The sequence below is a fragment of the Psammomys obesus genome, unplaced genomic scaffold (genome assembly GCF_907164565.1).
Source record: "Psammomys obesus unplaced genomic scaffold, mPsaObe1.curated_primary_1811, whole genome shotgun sequence".
NCBI lineage: Eukaryota > Metazoa > Chordata > Mammalia > Rodentia > Muridae > Psammomys > Psammomys obesus.
This window is the reverse complement of record NW_026585504.1, coordinates 41,603,285-41,626,241: the sequence shown is the minus strand read 5'-3', so window position 1 is coordinate 41,626,241 and position 22,957 is coordinate 41,603,285. Positions and strand designations below refer to the sequence as shown.

Genomic DNA, 22,957 nt, shown 5'->3' with positions numbered 1-22,957 from the left:
ACACACACACACACACACACACACACACACACACACACACACACGATGTTGACCTGCCAGTTCCATTGAATTGTCTGTTGGTACACAAGGATTCTGGAGTGAGTAGGCATAAGGGATGCATGTTCCAAGAGACGCCCAATCAAGGACTCCCCAGAGACAAAGCTTAACATTTTGATGCTATTCTGATTTCAAGAAGTCTTCCTGATTAAAATAGAAAGTTAGGATGGGAACTGGAGCATGCAACATATCAAATGGAGTCACTAAATTGAGGTTGTCTAATCCAGACTGTTTCAGTTCAGGAATCTTCTTTTAGCATCCCTCCCTGATAAGCCTTGTCTTTCTGAAATCTGTCACTGCCTTGACATAGTTTGTGATGGGCAATATTTGTTTCCTAACTTATCAGGCTCATTTTCTGCACAGACGCCCTGAAGCAGGTTCTCTCTGAAAGCCTTCTGTGTTAAAGAGTAACAGCCAGAGCTCAGGGACACTCAGTACCACCTGCAGAGCACTTTAGAATTGGATTGAACAACCTTCCAGGGTTTAGTTTAGTTTAGTTTTTTTTGTTTTGTTTTGTTTTTCAAGACAGGGTTTCTCAACCAAGGCAGCCTTGGCTGTCCTGGCACTTACTCTGTAGACCAGTCTGGCCTCGAACTTGTAGAGATCCGCCTGCCTCTGCCTCCCAAGTGCTGGGATCAAATGTGTGCGCTGCCGCTACCACCAGCCTATCTTCCAGGGTTTTGAAAGCAGGCAGCTGCTCCTGCTTTCATTCTTTAACTCTTATCTTGGTCTCAGAGAATGATTTTATTAACACCATATAGATGATATAGGTTAGCCAATGGGTTTTAAGCTACAGCTCAGAACAGAACATTTTTGCTGGGCTTTGTGACTCAAGTCAATAATACCAGTATTTTGTGGGCAGAAGCAGGAAATTTTCTCATTCTGGACTAGCATGGACTACAGGCCCTGTCTTCAACAACAACGACAACAACAAAACATGTACTGTTGCAGGGGTGTGTGTGACTATAATAACAAATGATATGCTGTATATTTTAAGAAAACAGAAAAGGTTTTTGACATTTTTAATATAAATGATAAAATATTTGAGGACATGAGCATGTTTCACCTGACTTAAACATGATTCAGTGACTCTATGCACTATAACGCCACATAGTACTTGCTAGTCTGTACCATTTTGTGTTTTTATGTGTCAGTTAAGAAATAAGGTTTTAAGGTTTTAAAAAGAGAATGTAAATGGCCTGTACAACAGTCTTCTCAAAAACTGGCTTTTTTTTTTTTTTTGTCTATTTTATGTATTACTACTTCAGACTTTCCCTATCTATCACAAACATTTTGTATTTGAAAGACATGCCAGTATTTTTGTTATGTTGTTAGGGAAGAAAGAAACATGCCAATTAATCTGTGATACATTGGAATGTGAAAAAAGTTTGTTTTAGAATAATGAAATATAATGTTTCTGCTATTGCAAACAATGATATACTAGAGAGAAGGTATATCATTGCTACCTTCTTTTCTTCTCCATTGGGTATATTGTATTCTTTCTGTTGAGTGCTAGGCTTGTTTGAAGTTTGGCTGTGTGGGCTCTGTCTCAGTAGAAAACATATTTTGATGGTTGGTTGTCACAGGCAGGAAAGGTAAAGTAAAGGTGACGGGTATCAGTTGTTTCTGCTTTGGCTGTGACTGGAGATGAGCCGGTTGCTGGGATAGTGACTGCCCATGATTATACTTAAAGCCAGCTGGTTTTAATAACACTGAATTTTCTTAACTCAATTGGAAAAGAAGGGTAGCTGCTGTTCTTATCCTGCAGATCTGTTTAAGGAAGAATCTGGCAGGGAGCCGGAGACCTGCTCCTGGAAGAGCCAGGCAAGATGCTTCTGGAGAGGAACAGTATGCACTTTTTTTTTTTCTGAGACCACTTCCTTTGAGATGTGTTCTCTGTAGTTTGACTGGCTGCCAGGTACACAGGAACTGGGAAGTAACATGGTAGACCAGGAAGCCCCTGAAGCACACGTGTTTATCGGATGTGTTTTACTTAAATAACCTTTGCTGTATTTAAGTTTCCTAAAACGTAACCATGAAATTTCATGCAGAAGTCTAGCTTTCTGACTTTACAAACTCAGACAAGGCAGCAATGCTGAGCCCAGCTTGTGTAGCCTGGTGTTAATAGGCTGTAGCTGAGTGCTAGAATCCTAATCTTCCTGTTTGACAGTATTGCTCACCATGGCTACACGTAGTAGGCACTTGTTTCTTACCTCGCCTCTAGAAGGCTGTATAGGACAACCCAGAGATTGGAAGCATTTGGGAGTTTAGGTAGGCCTTCATGGGAATCCTTATAGTTGTGTATTGTGGGCCCATGTACTTAAATCTCTAGTCCCTGTGTTCTTGTGTCTGTAGTAATTCTTAACATCTCATGGGTGTGCTGAGGCCTGATACCTAAAAAACCTGCCTAATAAAATGTGTACTACTATCATTAGTTGAATTTATGATGGGGCTGGATGATAAAAGGAAAGGTTTTTGCCACTTATTAAGAGACTCTAGTATTATCTTTCTCAGAAAAAGGGTGTGGCTAGAGCAGGAGTAGATGGATCTGTGGACTGTGATGGTGTACAGGAGCTGATCGCCACGATAAATGTGTGATCTCTGTGTATGCCTCTTTTTCCTCTCATGTTGCTTCTAGCCTATTTGCTGAAGTGCTGTAAAGAAGGATAAGATCATGATTCTGATGCAATTGCTTGTGTCTCACAGAAGAACAGTATTCAGCATAATACAATGGTCACAGCCAGTATGGGAGGGAGCTCTGTAGCTCTTCGTTTATTAGTGTTTCTAAATAGTTAGAGCTTTGAAAGGGTAAGACCCCAGATAATAGGTGCTATTGACTGCAAAGGGGGATGTTATTACCTCTCCCCCATTTCCCTTATGATTGACCTCTGAGTTGGTAATTGACAGGGATTATTGCCATCTTTTTAATCTCTGCTAGGAGGCTGCTGGAGTCTTCCCTCATTTCATTATCCCGTTATGATGGAGCAGGATCCAGAGAGCACCCAATTTACCCAGACCCAGCGAGGTAAGGCCAAAGTGAGAAATGGCACTAGGAGGGGGGAGGGGCGGCCCTTGGAGTTGCCGAGTTGTGGGACTCCCCACCTGTGCCTCTCTGGTCCTGGTGCTCTTTTACGCTTCAGTTTCAGTGTTGAGGCAGGTGTTTCAGATGATTGGGAGTTGTTGCAGGTAAGTGAATGGCATCTCTGAGCTCTTGTCCTTTGGAATTCACCATCTGTCAGTGGAGCACTAGAGGGCTTGGTTACCTGTGGAGGGCATAGGTGTTCTTTCCTGCTGCTCAAGAGGCTGTTGCTTATCAGCCAAAAGGAGAGCCAAAGTTTTGAACACTTTACTTGTAGGGAAAATACTTCAAAAGAGTAAAAATCAAGCTAGTTTTTGGACACTATCCAAAAGAGAGATGAAGGAAGAGTATTTGAATGAAATAAGTTATCATTTTACTGAAGTGCTTGCTTTATACTGTTTTAGAAGACATTGAAAGGTTATTGAAGACGTGCATGCATGCGTGTGTGTGTGTGTGTGTGTGTGTGTGTGTGTTCATGCCTGTGCACGTGTGTGTGTGTTTGTGTGTGTGTGTTATGCATATGTGTGTGGTGTGGGCATATGCAGAGGCCAGATGAAGACTTTGGAGTCTTCCTCTGTTGTTCATGTTGTTGTGGTTATCATCATCATCATCATCATCATCATCATTATTAATATTTTGAGACAGCATTTCTTACTGAACTAGAAGTTTGCCATTGTATCTAGATATACCTGGATCTGTCTTCACCTTGCAGTGCTGGGGTCATAGATACCCAGACTGTGCCCAGCTTTTACATGAGTGCTGGAGAATCGAACTCAAGTCCTTTCGCTTTTACAGCAAGCTCCCTTATTCACCCAGCCAAATATGTATTTCCAGAGCCCTGAAATTCTTAAAAGTTGGGGGGGAAGAAAAAACATTTTTTTTTTTAAGTATTTAAGGGACCATCCTGAATTTTGTAGTGTGATGATGGTACTGATAACAAAATCAAGGCTGGTTTGGTGTTGAGTTGTTGTATTACATTTATCCGTAGAGAATAGCCCCAGGTCAGTGTCATGGCTAGATTTGGTGACTTGTTAGAGATTTGAAAAGGGATAACTAGACTGTTATTTAGGTAGTATCAGACAATGTTGCAAGGAAAAGGATAATTTACAGTGGTGGGCTTGGCAAGCCAGCAGTATAGGTCAGATAAAACTAAATGAGCTTTAAGGCTTTCCTGTCCACCTGGAAACACCTTTAGACCAACTTATTCTTACTCTAGGGATATTAAGTGGTTTTGTTGTTGCTATAGTGCTCCTTCTCCCCAGGATAGTCGTGAAAAAAATTTCCATGGCCCTCTTATTTTCTTTTCCATGTCCTAGGAGTAGCAAATCTAAGGATCCAGGCAGTAGAGATGAGGACTTTAGAAATAGGCAGGCAGTGCAGATGGTGATTGGAGCAAGGGCATTTACATTAGTCTCTAATTGTGTTGGAAAAGTATAAGCCCTTAACAAAAGGGAAAGGGTCACATTTTCAAGAACCTTAAAACACTCAACACAACTTCTTGACACAAAACAGTTTCTTTTCAGGCCAGCCATATCAGCCTGAAGCAATTGGGAAGCAGAGGCAGGTATATCTCTATGAGTTTGAGGTCAGCCTGGTCTATGTAGTGAATTCCAGGACAGCCAGGGCTACATAGAGAGACTGTGTGTGTCAAAAGAAAAGAGAAGAGGAGAAGAGAAGAGAGGAGAGGGGAGAGGAGGGGAGAGAAGAAGGGAAGGGGAGGGGAGAGAGGGGAGGAAGAAGGAGGAGAGGAAAGGGAGAGGAGAGGGAAAGGAGAGGAGAGGAGAGAAAAGGAGAAAGAAAAGAAAAGAAAAGAAAAGAAAAGAAAACATTTTTTTTTCCAGACACCAGTAGGCTTCTCATCCTCAGAAATTTTAGACTGTGAAACTTCAGTGATTGATTTTTGAGACAGGGCCAAATGAACACACTGGCCTGACAGAGGTGCACAGCTCACTGTTCAGTCAGTAGAGGCTGGTCTCAAACTTGTGCTCTGCCTGCCTCTGCCTCAGAATGCAGAAATTACGGATGTTGTTCTTTCATGCCATGTCTTTATCCCTGCTCTGATTTCTTCACTAGTGAAAGGGTTAAGAAACAAGGCTTCTTAAACACTTAAGGTGTTGACCTGGAATACTTGATGGTTGGTTGATGGCACGCCAGCTCCTCATTAGGGGGGTATTTGTTAGCATCTCATCAGGTGTTGCTTCATTTCTTTGACCTCTTAGTTGTGTCCTGTATTATATGGATAGGTCAAGGCTTTTGTGAGACATTTTCTAAAGCATGCAGAAACTTAGATTCCCCCTGCATACATAAGAGGGTTAAACTATGATGCCAGAAATCTCTCCTCCTTTACTTATTTGTTACTACTGGTAATATAGTTTCATGGTTTAGGAAATTCCTATAATGAAAATAAACAACTAGCGGTTATACAATACTAACGTCTCTATACAAAATAGTCTTTGTTCATTATTACAGCAACAACATTATTTCTACCACCATTATCAATAATACATTTTTCTGTTATTTCTGACTTCCCATAACCTGAGAAATAGGTGCACTTACTGTCACTTATGTTCTCATCCAGATCAGTTTTCTTAAAATTTCTCTCCTGCTTTGTATTTTCTTCTCTGGTCTGATTTCTTTGAATTTAATCCATGTTTGATTTCTGCTGGAATTTTTTGGTATATTGGGTAACAATAAGGACAACAGAAAAGCACTGCCTCTGTCCATATTTTGGTATTCAGTGATTGAATGATTGGCAACAGGTGCCCAAAGGAATAATGAAAATACCATGAACTGAGGCTTTGGGAAAGAGTTGATGTGTTGTTTGTTTTAACTTTGGGCTAAGCTTCTGCTTCTGTATGTTCTGTGCCACCTACTGTACAAAGGTAATTTGGATTTGGCATGCTCAGTGTAGCATATTATTTTTAACCCAGAAACTTCTGAGTTCGCATGATTACCAACCAGCTCCTTGGGAATATTGATGACTGGTCCAAAAGAAAACTTTGATGACAGCCTTGGTACCCATTGCAGTTGACTACAAGACCTCTTTTAGCCTAGGAAGGTAGAATTGCTGAGAATAAAATTTCAAAGGTGCTAGAAGTCATACTGCAAGATGTTTGCAATTTTGGGGTGGTGGTGACTGTTTTACTAATATAAATTGCCCAATTAGCCTTAAATTTACAAGTTTCCCAGCCATAGTTCTTTAGCCTCTTGAGTAGCTGTGATTACAGTCATACCAGTATGCCGAGCAATAAATACTTTCTTGTCATTCTCAGTCAGTTTAATATTCTCAATAAAAGGAAAACAGAACACACTTTTCCCTTTTTAATATCCAAACGTTATAAAAATATAAAATCCCCCAGGTTTGTGACTCCAGGTTTGTAACACCAGGTTTATGAATTCAGCTTTTTTCTTAAATACAGAAATATTTTTATGTACATAATAGACTATATATCTATCACTCTGTAACCCTTTCTCTGCTTTAAAATTTTCATTTAGAAGAGTTTTCTTATGAATAGATGGGGATACACCCCCCCCACACACTTAAAATTTTAAGGCAGGCTCTTGCATCTCTCACACTAGCTTCAAACTCATGTAGTTGAAACTGACCTTGAACTTCTGATCTACCTGCCTCTAGTCCTCTAGTGCTTAGATTATAGGCACGTGTCCTGTGCCCAGCCAATTTTTTCTTTTTAATGGCCTCGTAGTGTTTCTCTATGTGGAAATAATTTACTAAATTTGTTGCTGGGCTTCTGGGTTGTTTCCCAGGCTTTTCCTAGTGATGATGGTGTTGCAAATGAACTTTCTCATGTATACATTTGTATTCTTCTGCATTTCTGTGTGATATAATTTCCTAGTGAACTTGGATCATTGTGTATTCTTCAAACTTTAAGTCTTTCAGTTGGCTTAGTGATCACTTGACATTATCATATATGACATTTTTCTGTTGTTCTCACATGTTCTCAGTTTATGGCCTTATTATGGAACAGTGTTGTAAAGACGGAGGAAAACTAAGAAGGGGAAGGACTCTGTAGAGTTGTGTGATATATTAGAAAATGTCAGAAAGCTTCAAGACAGGTCTTTGGTTGCAGCAGGAGGCTAGACAGATGGCTCATTGGAACCCTAGCCTGGAAGATGTATCCTCCATTGCTGTAATTCTATGAATTGAAAATTCTTTTTTATATTAGGTTTATTTGTTCTCCCAAGTACATAATGACTCTCAGGCCCTATCCTGAATACTTTTCCATGCACAAATGTCTATGATTAATCTGTGAGGGAGGGAGAAGTAAGTTTCAAAGAGATGATTATAAGGAGCTAGGTAAAAGCTGTAGCTGTGTGCGTTTGTTGAAGAAAGAAGTCCTGGTAAAGAGGATACTTGTGGGTATCTTTGTTGATCATCTAAGTGGTACTATTTTCTGGCCTGTTTTCTCATCTGTAAAATGACCAGACTTGATTCCTAAGGTCTCTTTGATTTCTTAAAGTTTGTGTATGGATGGAGAGCAAGGAAGAGCTATTTAAGAAGCCTCTGAGAAACGGCCAGGCTCCATAAGAGCCTACGGAAGAAGAAAGGCCCGGTGCTAATCTTCTTGGGAAGGGGCCACTCTTCTGATTACACGGCCTATTTACCCTTTCTCAGATCAAAAGCTCAAGGGTTGTTTGGTACACATAGTCCTCAGCACAAACCTCCGGGTGAGTTAAATGGCCTGTATTTTTCGAGTATCCGGAGTTTGTCTCAACAGGGAGATGCCATGGGAAAGCTGTCTTTGCTGTCTTCTCACAGTATTCCCCACATTAGTGCTAGTTTGTGTTTGTCCATCTCTGTCTCTCTCAGATTATCTCCTGCTGCATACTACGCCCAGAGGATGATCCAGTATCTCTCACGGAGAGACAGTATTCGCCAGCGCTCCATGCGCTATCAACAGAATCGACTTCGTTCTTCCACCTCCTCTTCTTCCTCAGACAACCAGGGTCCATCAGTAGAGGGAACCGACTTGGAATTTGAGGACTTTGAGTAAGTATATTCTCAGTTTGCTTCCACCTTCTTTCTCCCAGACTGAGAGTGCTTCCAAGTTGGCCACTGCTTTTGTAGCAGTGGTAAGCATTCTTGCCTCCAATCCTGAAGTTATTATTTATGAGTAGCAAGCTGGGATGAGGAGCAGAGAGCTCAAGTACCCAGAACACTCTCAATTCTGGAACTTATATGTTGATTTGTCAGAGCCGTTGGGAAGAGACAGCCCTTTGGGTCTCAGGCCAGACCCAAGGAAGAGGATGGCTGCTGCTCTCCTAGACATAGTTGTATCTCCTTGTGGCATGTATAGTGGAAATGCTTTTCTTGGGCTGTCTTCACAGGACAGAGGAGGCAGGAGGCTTGGTGCTTATCCTTTTAACCAGAGTAGATGTGATGATTTGGGTTTCGTTTTAGAGAGTAGATTCCCTTAAAGTGACTCTTTTATCTCAGTAATCTGAATAAACTGATTCCTTGAGGTCTAACTCTCTTGCCTCAACTTAGTCTTCCTGTCCCTGGCCCCGCCTGTCAGATTAATGTAGTGGGCTGAGGGATGACTCCTCGGTGCTGCTGCCACTGTACCACAGCTGCAGATGAGGCCACTGCCTCTTCTTCCTCCTCTTCTCCTTTTTCTTTCTTTCCTTTTGTTGTTACTGTTGTTGTTGAGTAGAGTAGAGATGAGGCCAAAGAGCGGGATCAGCCTCAAGCTCTAGCTCCATGCTTTACAACCCTACTGCTGAGTTTTGCCTCTCAGACATTCTCTTCCTGACCTTCTTAGCGTTTGTTGTGCTCCCAGCCTGAAACTGAGTTTTCTTGGCTTGTATTAAATTAGGCATTTGGCTTTTGTTTTGATTTTTGCATTTTGCCATTCTTTAACATGCGAAAGAAAAAGAAGCATTTCCCTCTTCTTTTTTTGATAGCATTACTGGAGTATGGCAGTCTGCTCTGCCCTTCTTCCCATGCCTTAATAGATCTGGGATCTTAAGAGTTCTTTCTTATCCCCCGACCCTCTCCCTCTTGTTGACTTCATGGATAGTTTCCAACAAGCTATCCTGTAACAGAGCTATAGGGTATGTTTGATCTCTTTGCCAGAAAGGATGAAGATGAAGTGGAACAACCTTTGTGCTGGCTTGCCTTTCTGATGCTTATGGTGAATGCATGAACATTTGAATCCAGGGATGCAAAAGGAAGAACATATAATGGTCTGAAGAGTTAAATGTTCAAAGAATACAGGGTTAGCATGGTCTGTGGCAGATGGAACAGGAGTGTGGTGCTCCTGTGAATAATCACTGAAGAAGAGCCCAGCACCTCTCTGATCCTCAGTCTGCTCTTTTCTCTGTCTGTCCTCCTGGGCTGCTGATGGTTGCATCAGTACTGAAAGGAGCCAGACAGATGCCTATAATGACATATTGTTTACTGGAGATGTAATAATTTTTCTAGCTCTAGGGTTTATTCAGGGAAGCAGTTTACGATGGGCTTGGCATGTAATTCACCAGCTTAGCATGTGAGGTCCTGTGTTGGTTTTCCCAGCACTGCAAACATACAAACAAGCACAAGCATACATGCACTCGCATGTGTGCGTGCGCGCGCGCGCACACACACACACACACACACACACACACACACGGTGGGGAGTCGAGAAGGTATAGAGAAGAGAGAAACACATATACTGAGGTTGCTGGCATTGCAGTACTGCTGAAAAACCTGGGTGACTTTAGTTCAGTTCTTCTTTAGTGCTTTGGGAGTCAGGACTCTGGCTTGCCTAGCCTCTTTCCATGCTTGCTTAGAAGTTGAAATTATCTCTTACCAGTGGTGTGATGTGGGGATCATGCCTTTCAGCTGTACTCTGCCTCGTGACTTGTCCTTCACAATGGAGTTCTGGGTTAGTTTAAAATGTTCTGTTCTCATTTTACCTTCCCTTTCTTCTGCTGCCACCTCCTCGCTCTCCCCTTCCTTCCCCCTCGATTTTCCTCTGTCAGACTGCCTTCGGTGTTTGCTCCCCCAGCCCACCTGTGCTCTCATCATCTCCCTGGGCTTCAGCATGACCTCGTTTTACATTGTCTTTGTTACTTTTCCTTCATTAGCCTACCAGTGTGTTTTCCTTGGTGTCTTTATTAGCCATTGGCTCATTTTTCTAATACTTCACCTATAAGTCCCTCCCCAGATGTTTGCCTTTTGGAGGAAGATGGTTTAAACCATAATCTTGCTTTTGATAGCAGCTATAAATCAGTTACCTTAACATGAGTAGTCCAAGTCTTCTAGAGAAAGAAGTTGATATTAGCTTACCATCTGTTTCTTCTTTTTCTATCTCCTCTGTCCTCCTTATGGTCCTATAAGCTGAGTACTGGTTGTGGTTGTTCCTTTTAATCTCTAGTGCTCAGAAGAGAAGTGAGAGAAAGGGGAGCTTTCTCCCCTCTCCTTAGGGAATGTAGCAACATGGTCTGATCTATCTTCCATAATCGTTTTCCTTAGCTTTGATGACTAGAAAGGATGTTGTTTGTTTGTTTTTGGCTTTATAAGATAGGGTTTCTCTGTGTAGTCCTGCTGTTCTGGAACTTCTTCTATAGACCCTGCTGTCCTCAAACTCGGAGATCTAGCTACTTGTCTGTGCCTCTTGAGTGCTGGGATTAAAGGCATATACCACCACTGCCAGGCACAGGGTGGTTAACTTATGTGTATGAGAGTTTTGCTTGTATGTCTGTGTACCCATTGTGGTGCCTTGTGCACTCAGAGACTAGATAAAGGTGTCAGGTCTCCTGGTACTGGAATTACAGACAATTGTGAGCTGCCATATGGGTGCTTAGGACTGAACCTGGGTTCCCTAGAAGAGCAATGAGTGCTCTTAACTGCTGAGCCATCTCTCCAGCCCTCAGAAAAGATGTGTGTGTATTGGGTGGTGGTGGTTATAGTCATAACTTATAATTCTTTTAGTATAGAGAAGCAGGTAAGGTTTATGCGATCTGGAATCTGCCTGACAGGACACCATTAAGAAACACTGTTCTACTGGGTTTCCGATCGTCTCAGCACATCACAATCCTGTCTATGAGGCTTCACCTCAACCTCTCCACTCTCCTGTTTTCTAAGTCAGAGATTCCTTGTACTGTTCTTGAGCAGTTTTCTTGTGGAAATAAAAAGGCCCCAGAAAATCAGATCATGTCTGTTTTGTTTCTCTCTCATCAACTGAATAAAAATATTAGCTGCTATCATGTATTTTTCACATGTATAGTTAGTTGTTAACAAAATGTATTTATACTGTGTATGCCAAAGTGTCCACTTTTATCTGTATATATGTGGCAATTGCTGAAGTATCTGTACTTCGCATACAGATGTAGATTATTGACATATCTTTTATAAATAAATAATAGATTTTAAATTCTTATTTACTCCTTATAATGACTAAACAAGAGGGTTAATAAATCGTCTTATCTGATATTCTCTGACTGAGGATATTACCATATCAGAGATGTCTCAGATTAGAGAACAGGAATAAGTATATTTATTATCTTCAGATCTGAAATTCTATAACAGTGATATACAGTCGTATTTGGGTCTTTTCATGTGCTTGTTGTGGAATAAGACCTTTCAGATATATCTTCCAGGAAGACACCCTGGAAGTTGATAAGGTTAAAGTTTTCTATTCTTATGTAGTCTGGATTGGTGACCAGTCCTAAACAAGCAACTTCTCCTGTCATTCATTTCTGTCTGTTGTAAGGATTGAATTATTTATTGAAATGTACAAGCAGGACATCCAGAAGCCTGCAGTCAGGAGGTTTCTTCTGAAGACCCCAGCCAGCTGTCTGCATAACATGTTCACAAGCAGGATAAAGCTGTGCCTGCCTGTGGGTACTACTGCCTGCCTGTGTTAGAGCTCAGACTACTTAAATGTAGATGTTATATAAGGATAGCACAACACCTATTTTAATTTTTACTGTCCCTTTAGATAAAGGGCAGATGGCTCTTATAAAAAGCCCAAAAAAAGGGCTTTGTTCTAGTAGTTGCTAAGGCCTCCAAAAGAAATAAGTGTGTGTTTATGATAATTCTAGCCACTCTTTATTTTTTAATTAAAAAATATGATTAGAAAGAAAGAAGAGGTGGACGGTGGTGGCACATAACTTTAATCCCAGCACTCAGGAGGCAGAGGCGGGGCTAGCCTGGTCCTCAGGAGGCAGAGGCAGGGCTAGCCTGGTCCACAGAGAAACCTCCAAGATAGCCAGGGCTGCAAAACAGCAGGGACAACAAAGAGAAGGGTGGAGGGGAGAGGCAGAAGTAGCTCTCTTCTTTATCTCCTTTCACTGTGGAATCTAGGAATCAAATCATTCTTCTGTCTCTCCTTTCCTCCCTCCTTCCTTTCATCTTTGCTTTATCCCTCTCTCCCTTCCTTCCTTACTTTTTTTAGAGGGGTGAGCAGAAGCAGTAGTAGGAATTAAACCTAGGGCCTCTTGCTTGCCATCTGATTTTGAATGGCTCCTTTATTATTATTTTTAGATGGTCTCACTATGTACCCCAAGTTAGCTTGTAATTCTTGATTCTCCTACTGTAGCCTTTTGAGTGCTGAAGTTATAGGTGTGTGTACTACCATGCCGAGCTAATTTTTTAAGAGATTTATTTATTTTATTTTGTTTATTTATTGATTGATTGATTGATTGATTTTGTTTTATACATATGAGTGTTTAGCCTGCATGTGTGCCACGTGTGTTCCTGGTCAGAAGAGGGCATTGGATTGGAGTTACAGAAAGTAATAAGCTGCCATTGTGAGTATTGGGAATTAAACGCAGGTCTTCTGCAAGAGAAGACAAATACTCTTAACCTTTGAGCCAACTCTCCAGCTGTATTTTGTTTTTGAGACAGGGTCTTGATATATTTCCAGAGTTGGCCTCGAACTCTTGTGCTTATGTAATGTCCCCACCCAAGCTTCTCAAGTATCTGGGGCACTACAACACCTGCCTGAGCTCTTTTTTCTGGTCCCCTTGCTAGGCATCATGTGATGGGGATGTTCTTAACAGATCTTGTGTTTGGTAAAGCTAAGAAGAGTTCCAAAGGCTATCAACTCTGACATCTGACTGGACGTGGCATAGGAAAAGTTGTTGACCATTAGTGTACAATTTACTATTCTTCCTCTGCCCTTCTGACATAATTGAGATTTAGTTTGCCTTATGGCAAACGAAGTATGTTAAAAACCAGGTATGTAATGCTTCTCATTTCAGGTGACTCCTACATTTACTTCAATCCCTGGGTAGGAATTCCATCAATGGAAGCCACATATCCTCAGCAGTACTTGCTCATGCTTTTTCTTTTGAGCCGGGAAGTTCCAAGATTTCTCTAGGAGTTCTTGGCTTATCTCTGTTAACAAGTACATAACAAATACATAACTAAGAAGGGGAGGGACAGCTTTTGTCATCTGTAATCTTCAGAGAGAGATGGCTGTATCATTTTGAAATGGAGTTGTCTTTGTTTCTTTCTTTTACTTACAAACTTTAGAAGTATAAGAGAAACAACACTATAAAAATGTTGTTCAGGCTGGGAGATGATAGTACATACTTTTAATTCCAGCACTTGGGAGGCAGAAGCAGTCAGATCTGTATGAGTTTGAGGCCAGCCTGGCCTATAGAATGTGTTCTAGGAAAGCCAGGGCTACACAAAGAAATCCTGTCTCCAAAACAAAACAAACCACCCAGATTTTGTTCTCTTTGTAGACTGCTAGGCAGGTGTTCTGCCACTAAGCTACATCTGTAGACAGACATCAGTCTTAAAAATAGGGTCTTTCTGTAGTTGCACTTAGGAGAAAAAAAAAAGTAGATGCATAGTTGTTTTGACAGTTGACTTTTCTTGATAGGTGTAACTAGATTAGTCATTGTAAAATTCAAATCTATGTAAAAAGATGAGCTTTGCGAGTCAGAAGTGCAGATCTTAGAGTCTTATGCCATGTAAGAAGATGAGCTTCATTCTGTTAAGAGGGTGACATTAAAACACTTTAGTTATAGAATAAAATGGTCAGATTTTTATATAAGTATGTGAAAAGGGTTTGGAGAGATGGCTCAGCAGTTAAGAGCACTGGCTGATCTTCCAGAGGACCCTGGCATAGTTCTCAGAACCCACATGGCAGCTCACAACTGTTTATAACTCCAGTTCCAGGTGATTTAGTGCCCTCTCTGGCCTCTATGGGCCCTGCATGTACATAGTGCACATCATATGTGTGCAGGTAAAATACCCCCCTCCCACACATACAACACAACAGAAAATAAAAAATATATATGTAAAAAGAGACTGTGAAACTTACCATTAAAGTGTTAGGCCAACTTTGCAGAAAGGAAGAACAGATTTTGGAGAAATGGGAAATTCCATGGTTTGAAGACTGAGCAGGGCTACTTTTGTTGTGCTTATTTTTAAATTGGGTGGGGTTGGTGTCTGGGTGGGGAAGAATTGTATACCACTGCATGGATATGTTAGATTTCATTTTCTACCTTACCTGACAATAGGTCTGTTTTCTTCACTGTTGTGTGACTAGCTTAGGTAAGTCTTGAGCTTCTGAGTATTCTCTTGTCTCTGCTTATCTCCCTAGAGAAGTATGCTGGAATTATAGACAGGCTCCTACTATATCTAGTTTTTACATGGGTTCTGGGTATTCAAACTCAGGCTTTCACAGCAGTTCTTACTCAGTAAGCCATCTCCCCAGCCCTTGGGCTTGGAAAGATGAATCTGTGAGAAGGATGGATGTAGGGAAGGATATGCTAGATAAAGAGAATAACAAGCAAAAAGCTCAGAGACAGATTTATAGGGTTTATTCAGAGCCTGAATAGATCCCTCACTAGAGCTGTAGAGTGTTGGAGATATGAGAAAAATAAGAAAACTGAGAAATGTAATGAGCTTGTGATGCCTGCCAGAAAGTTTTGACTTTATGTTTATGAAAGGCACCCATTATTAAGCATGTGCTTTAAGAAGCTAACTCAGACAACCCTGGTTAAGTTCATTTAATGTGACAAGTCAACTGACGTAAAGAGCCAGCTCAGTAGTGATGGGTATAGTGTAAGTGGTGATATTTTGAACATTGGATTTTAAGTATTTGTTTTTAGAGTTCTTAGTGTTTTCTTCACAGATGCTTTTTTAAAAACAACAAACAAACAAAAAACCAGAGGCTTATTATATAGCCCTAAATGACGGAACTAATTATGCAGTCAGGCTGGTCTTGAACTGACAGAAATAGACCTGCTTCTGCCTCTGGAGTGCTGGGATTAAAGGTATTCACTACCATGCCTAGCTAGGTGTCACATTTTGTTGTTGTTTTTTGAGGAAGGGTTTTTTTTTTTTTTTTTTTGTGTGTGTGTGTGTGTGTGTGTGTGTGTGTGTGTGTGTGTGTGTGTGTTGCAGAGGCTGGACCTGAACTTCTGGGTTCAGATGATCCACCTTCCTCAACCTCCTGAGTAGGGGCATTACAAGTGTAGGTCACTATACAAGCTTCCTTGATGTTTTCCAAGATTTAGGCCTATTTTTGGTTGTCTTTGAGAAGATAGCCATCTCGTCTACTTCTCCTTATAAAATGTTTCCTCAGGCTTTGATTACCATTACTGGAGATGATTTTGAAGTAAGTTTTTTTTAAGTTAACAAGTGACCCTCACAACAGCATTGCTTGGAATTGGAATCTTTTTATCATTGCCTGCTAGCTCTCTTGCCTGGGTTCTGTTCTTGATTAAGCCTGTGCTGTGGAAGCCTTGGAACATCCAACTGGGAACTTTGGACTTTGTGTGTATTGGGGCCAGCCATTATTCAGTGTTTACTTTAGACAGCCAACTCTTTGGCAAATGTACTGATGTAGAAGAATCAGTTTGAGAACAAGTCCTGTTCCTCTGGTCTGGTGTCTGATGGCAAAGGAAATTGGATAACACTGGCACTTCTTTTAGCTCTAAGGACCTTGGATCTCTGTTGCTGCTAACTGCCTTAGAAGATTTTCTTTTATACTCAGAAAAGAGAGAAAAATGAAATTCTCAGAAAGCAAGGAGACTTCCTGAAGAGGAAGAGGAGAAGGTTATCTGGTACTTGTCAAGCCTTGATATGCTTATAAAATACCTACCTATACAAATACTACTTCTTTACCAAGGATTATGACCTGTTGCTTAGAAATGTGTAATATTGCTTGGCAGCTTTAGAAATCCTGCTCCTCTTGAGCAAATAAAGTACATATGAATGTTTATTTTGAGTAATGGAGAAGAAGAAATGAAGAAAAGGAAAGTAGAATATGTCTAGATTGTACCTGGGCTGAAAATGGGGAAATATAGAAGGAAAAGATTTAAACAGCTAGGAGGTATAGGGAGGAAGACATTACCACTTAGATTTATATGTTTGTTTTATCAGAAAGTGCACAATATGAATATAAATTTGCATAATATAGGGAAATGAGATTAGGAGGTAGAATAAGAGAGGACAAGAATTTGTAAATGATAATTATCTCATTTTACTATTCCTTGGAGAAAAATTAAGGCTTTGCTGTTCCGGAAGACCTACGTTGTTAGGTTTCTTACAAAGGATGTCAGCTGGGACAAAAATTTAAACCTGATATAAGTGTAGTCTCTGGAAATAGAGGCTGAGCCTCAGTTTTTAATAGCTAATAAGGAAAGGACTTGACCAAGATCACTGTGCATTCACAGACAGGCATGCAAACTAGGCCCTCTGTTGTTTGGAGAGGAACAGGAACAGAAGTAAAGGTAAACATGTTATTTGTTTTCAGACAGGTATTTTTTTTTTTTAAATCTTTAGCAAAATCAACTGTACTGTCGGGAAAACAATGGCCTTTTGAGCGTTTTGATGCAAACGAGTCATTCCTCAAAGCTCCTGTCAGAGCTGTTTGTCACTGAGGAACAATGACAACCTGACTGTCTGGTCAGGGCTCAGACAATAGTCTGTTGGTGTAATTTTTATTCTTTTAAATTATGGTCTTTCTCTGAGGCTGTTAATCTTGGACATTTAGCAGAATTGCTGCTGTATCTCTTCATTGTCCTGGAGATGTTTTGTCTCTCATTCAACACTTGTCTTAAAAGCTTTTTTGAAGGATGTTTTTTCTTTATAAAGTTATTTGAAACAAAATTTTAGTTCCCTCCCACCCCACAAATACCCCTCTGAGAGTTAATCAAAGATGCACAGAGTTCAGCAACTGGAAAGCCATTAATAGCACAGCCAGTTTCTGTCCTGCTGGCTTAAAGGCAGCCTCTGGCTGTTAAAACTGATGAAGATTTCTCTGGTGTTCCCTTAAAAAGTACCCTTGGTAGAGAGTCGGTACTAGCATATTTGCATACCCTTTTCTTCACTTCTTTCCCTTAAAAGGTTGTTGGCTATATTATGTTAGAACCTAGTATTTAGCACTTGTCACTGTTACTAAGGTCAACCAACTGTGGATCTGCTCATCTGACATCGTAATTCAGTCTCTTTTTTACTTATTTTACTGCCTTCTAACTCCTGCAGCTTGCTTTCTGTCTACCTATGTTAGTGGTGAAGTGAAAGGCAGGCTCCTAGTCTTCTGAATATGTTATTATTTTAAGTGCTTCTAATTTCTCTGGTCTTTTTCTGGAACTGTTATCATTATCTTTCCCCCCACCCAAATCTCTCGTGCAGTGAAATTTGTTTTCCTATATCCAGTTATCTCCAAACCTTCTTCTTTCTAGGTAGTAAAATCAGTTATTCTTCTTACCTTGAGTTAATTTGGAACTGTGCCTTTGTGTGTGATTTTTGTGTGCTGTATTAAAATTATTTTCCCCTCTTGTCACCTAATTTGGCTTTTGGACATTCTGATCAATTTAACTTGACACATTCTCCTTTTCAAGGTTTTTCCTTGGTAAACATTTGAACTGAACTGCTTTGTCTGTTGTGCTGTTTTCTCCTAGAGGATTTTGTTGGTTTTTTTTTTTTTTTTTTTTCTTAAACAACATCTCATTTGTGTGTTTCCCACGTTTTATATATCCCTAATTGTTCTGGTTCCTGTCCTGTTTTTTTGTTTTTTGTTTTTTTTTTTTGCTGGAGTCCTAACAGTTTGAGTTCAGAGGCTTATCTGCATGATGTTGAGATGCTATTCAGCTCCTGCTTACCCATCCGTAGCCAAGATGCTAAGATGAAAATTTGCATGCACCTCTCCAGTCACTTGTATGTTGTTTTATGGTGCCATCCATTTGAGAATTTGTTTGTATCTGAGCTCGCTATGCCTACTGTCTGTCTCTGTCTCTCTGTCTCTCTTTAGTGATTGGGCTCAAACTTTCCAGTCCTCCTACTTCAGCCTCCTAAGTGCTGAGATCACTGTATTTGTGGCACCATACCTGACTCAATCTTATTTTTCTTTTCCTTTATATATCATGTTTTAGTACTCTCTAAACATTTTAAAGCTTATTACCTGTGGCTGCATTTCAGCCTATCTATTTAATTGGTGTGTGTGTGTGTGTGTATGTGTGTGTGTGTGTGTGTGTGTGATAGAACTTACATATACAACATGAAATTACTATTTTAGTCCCCTTTTCAAAAATAACTTATTTTTCTTTTTTGAGCATTTATTGGTGTTTTGCCTGCCTGCATGTCTGTGGGGAGTGTAGGATCTCCTGGAACTGGAATTATAGACAGTTGTAAGCTGCCATGTGGGTGCTGGGAATTGAACCCTGATCCTCTGGAAGAACAGCTATTTCTCTAGCCACACCATCTCTCTTTTAAAATGGAAAAAAATAACTGTTTTTAGGTTTTAAAATAGCAAAAAGGTTTGTGATATGTAACATAGGAGTCAATTCTCTGCTCACTGTTGTCAGTTATCATCCTTGGTCTTCTCATCATGTTGTCTTAAAAAGCATTGGCACCTCACCAGTAGTGTCTAGTGCCCTACCCTTCATATCTGCTAATATCAGGTAGTACCCCATGTTGCCAGAAAGGAGTGGATCTATGGACTTGGAGGAACGTGTGTCAGTTCCACAGGGGCTTTCTAGGCAGAGCATCTCAGGCCAGAGCCCTGGGACTGAACCTGCCCTGTCTGTCATGCTGCTTTCTCTCTTTGTTTTCATTCTTTCTAAGGCTTGGGGCCCTCTCTGTGTTCTTTCCATAGGACACTTTTTAACCTCAAAATGTTTTCTTTTGGTTTTTTGAGACAGAGTTCCTCTAAGTAACAGCCCTGGCTCTCCTGGATTCCTTTGTAGACCAGGCTGGTCTTGAATTCACAGATATTGACCTGTCTCTGCCTCCTGAATGCTGGGATTAAAGACGTGCACCATTACACCTGGCTTTAATGTTTTCTAACTCCTTTCATGATAATTGGTTATCTTTGTTGATAAATGCACAATTATGACATGCTATCATGACTTTAGTAGTACTTTTAAATTATTGGTACTTTAACTCATCACAACCAAAATTATATATTTGAAACATAAACATATATGTAAGTTTGAGAACTATCTTATTTAATATTCAACTTCTTTGTGTGCATGTGAGAATGTCTGCAATAATTTCATTTTATAGGTTAGCGTCTGATGTATGTGGATGCATACGTGCATATATGTGTGTATTGTATGTATCTGTGTATACATATGTATTATGTATCTATGTGGATGTGGACATGCATTGGACAGTAAGTGTGTGTGTGTGTGTGTGTGTGTGTGTATACTTGGCTTAAAGTTGATGTTGAGTATTTTCCTCGCTTGCTCTTTTACTTTATTGTTAAGGCAAGGTCTCTTGATGAACTCAGAGCTCCTCAATTCAGGATAACTTAGCTAGCTAGCCAGCTTGCCTTGGGGATCCCCTATCTGCCTCCATAGTCCTAGACTTACAAGCTGCCCCATGCCAGCTCAGCTTTTATATGAGTTCTAGGGATCTGAACTCCAGACTTCATGCTTACTTGACAGACATTTTGTCTAGGGAACCATCTTTCTAGACTCCCAACCCTCTTATAAATTATTTTTATCCCTACTTCCCTTTTTACTACCTATATAATCTTATGTCCTTTTCCTTATCCTTCCTTTTATCCCCAGAGTTTCAAGTCAACAAAATACAACATCTTAGGAAAACAATAGTATATTTTGGGGGTGGGCAGGTTGGGCATGACCCAAATACTGATTTCTGATGGATCAGCTTCCAATAGCCTTGGCATTGATTGCTCTTAATGCTCAGCAGCCTGTTCTACATAATACAAAACCTTTAAAGGCTTTTATTTCTGACTGATACAGCTCCCAGTGGGCCACTTAAAAGCCAAAGTATTTAACTTTGGTTCCAGGGCTAGTTTGAAGATTATCTCATTGATTTGAAGGTAATCCAAAGAGAGAATTCAGATGTCCCAAATCAGGCTCTCAGAGGTTCATTTATTTCCTGGAGTTGTTTAAGCAGCTAATTAACTGCTCTGTCCAGCCAGTGCCCTTTGGCTTATTGTTTCTTTGATGTGTTGGAAACTTCAGCCACGTGAAGTGAAGTTCCTCTTTTCTTGTAGGAAGCAGTGAAACGCAATGGAAAGATGCAAAGCTTAAGTCAGTTCTTCCTTGAATCCTCAACTACATTCTAGCCTGTGACCTTGGACTTGCCTTCTGATTCTTAGTATCCTTAAGTAAAATTAGACTAATAATACCTCATGGGATAGATAGAGAGATTAAGTAAGATGACATTAACAACGTTGAACTGAACAGGCACTTAATAAATGGTGGTTAATAATCCATAATACTTTGTTTTTTTTTTACTCAGATGACTTGTTTTAGGAGTGCATTTTCTAATATTTTTCGTCACTGTCAAATTTTCAGCTTTTCAAAGAAGAAACTGAAGATTTTTTTCTTATTTCAGTCTTCTGCCTACTTGTCTTTTTGGTGATACTAAGGAATGAACCCGAGGCCTTGCATATGTCAGGCAGGCCAGGGCTGTGCCCGTGAGCTACATCTCTATAGCTCCCCAACCTTCATCTCCCCCTGACAGTCTCTCTTTCTGCCAAGGGCAGCTAATGAAGAAAAAGACATTTTTGGGCTGGGTGTGGTTGTGCATGCGTTTTAGTTCCAGTGCTCGGGATGCGGAGGCAGGTAGATTTCTGTGAGTTCAAGGCCACCCTGGTCTACATAGTGAGTTCCAGGACAGCCAAGACTACATAGAGAGACTCTGTCTCAAAAATGAAAGAAAAGAAAAAGACACTTTTTTTGTTGTTTGTTTTTTGAGACAGGGTTTCTCTGTGAAGCCTTAGATGTCCTGTACTTGGTTTGTAGACTAGGCTGGTCTCGAACTCACAGAAATCCACCTGCCTCTGCATATCGAGTGCTGTGTTTACAGGCATGCGCCACCACGTCTGGCAGAAAATAACATTCTTAACATAGCCTTTCCAGGCCCTGTGATTTAGATTTGGCTCTACTTTTAGATTCTACAGGGGTCAAAGACCACATTGACTCAAGAGAATCTTCTTTCAGAGCTGGTTTTCGGGTGCTGGATTAGTTAGCCAATAGGTGACTGCTTACTTTGGGCGCCTCTCCAGAGTGTAGGACTTTAGTTTGAAGATGCCTATTTTGGGTAGCAGGTGAGTGATTCTGCTTTAGTAACTGTCTTATGCGTAGTCTCTCTGTTTTCTCCAGGGACAGTGGTGACAGATCTAGGCACCGAGCTCCCCGCAATGCTCGAATGTCTGCACCGTCACTTGGACGCTTTGTCCCAAGGTAAGAACTGTGTTGTAAGCATTGAAGGATCTTTGATGAAAGCCTAGGATTTTATTTTTGTTTGGTTGCTTTTACTTGGCTTTCTAGTGCTGGAACTAGATAAAATCCAGGGCCTTGGCACATGTTAGAGAAGCACTTTGCTGCTGAGCCACCCAGGCCCTTTAGAGTTTAACCTCTGGCCTTTTGGATTAGCCATATATGGAATTGTTTTCTAGCAAGCCTATATTCTAGTCCTGCCATCTAAACATTTGATGGGAGATAATTAGCCATAGTACATAGAAATAGAAAAATAGCACTAAGAGCATACTGTTCAAAGGTAGAAGTCTTGTAGCAGAGACTCACTATGTAGCTCTGGTTGGCCTGAAATTTATTATGTAAACCAGGCTGGCCTAGAATTCATAGATCTGCCTGCCCCTGCCTCCCAAGTGCTGCCTCCATGTGCTGAATGCTAGGGATAAAGGCATGTACCATGCTTGACTAGCTTTACTTTAGAAGATGGGCAATAAGACGTTACAAATTTATAAAAGGACAAATCTTGTGAATTTTTTGAGCTTCCTTTTTGAGTTTTCTCTCTGAGCTTCCATGGATTTTTAGGTTAGTGTGTCACTTATGCTATATTTTGTTATAATTTATGTTTTAGGCCCCACTCTGGCCTTAGCCTTCCATGTGTTAGGATCATAGTTGTACACCCTTATGCCCAGCCTTACTTCGCCAGCGATTGTGAGACTTTATCTTTGTTGTTAGTAGTCTTTAGTTGGCTTTTCACATGTAATTCCTTCTTACAGGCGTTTTTTGCTGCCTGAGTATTTACCTTATGCTGGGATTTTTCATGAACGTGGACAGCCTGGATTGGCTACTCATTCTTCTGTTAACAGGGTTCTGGCAGGTAAGGAAACATTTCTTTGGATTTTAAAATTATGAAAGGCAGGAAGCTAAAACTTTCCCCTGTATTGATATGATAGTCTTTTAGCATTGGCTGAAAGTCTGTTGGGTCCTGTATGCAGTTTCTTATTTCCAGGCAAGAGTCAGTAGGGTTGAGAAACTGTTTCTTTTGCCTAGTTCTAGTTCCTTCAGGACTTTTTGTTTGAGAGAGAGAGAGAGACAGAGAGAGAGAGAGAAGAAGGAGAAGAAGAAGGAGGAGATGAAGAAGAAGAAGAAGAAGAAGAAGAAGAAGAAGAAGAAGAAGAAGAA

General features: G+C 40.6%; 1 protein-coding gene across 1 annotated transcript in view; it reads left to right on the top strand.

Moving 5' to 3' along the window:
• The window catches only part of Ambra1 (autophagy and beclin 1 regulator 1), a 151,365-nt gene that overhangs the window by 30,924 nt on the left and 97,484 nt on the right, over positions 1-22,957 (top strand). The window contains exons 4-7 of the mRNA XM_055602937.1: positions 2,996-3,082; positions 7,965-8,144; positions 21,686-21,766; positions 22,552-22,652. Of these exons, the coding sequence (XP_055458912.1) occupies positions 2,996-3,082; positions 7,965-8,144; positions 21,686-21,766; positions 22,552-22,652 (449 nt within the window). The remainder of the gene's footprint in view (positions 1-2,995; positions 3,083-7,964; positions 8,145-21,685; positions 21,767-22,551; positions 22,653-22,957) is intronic.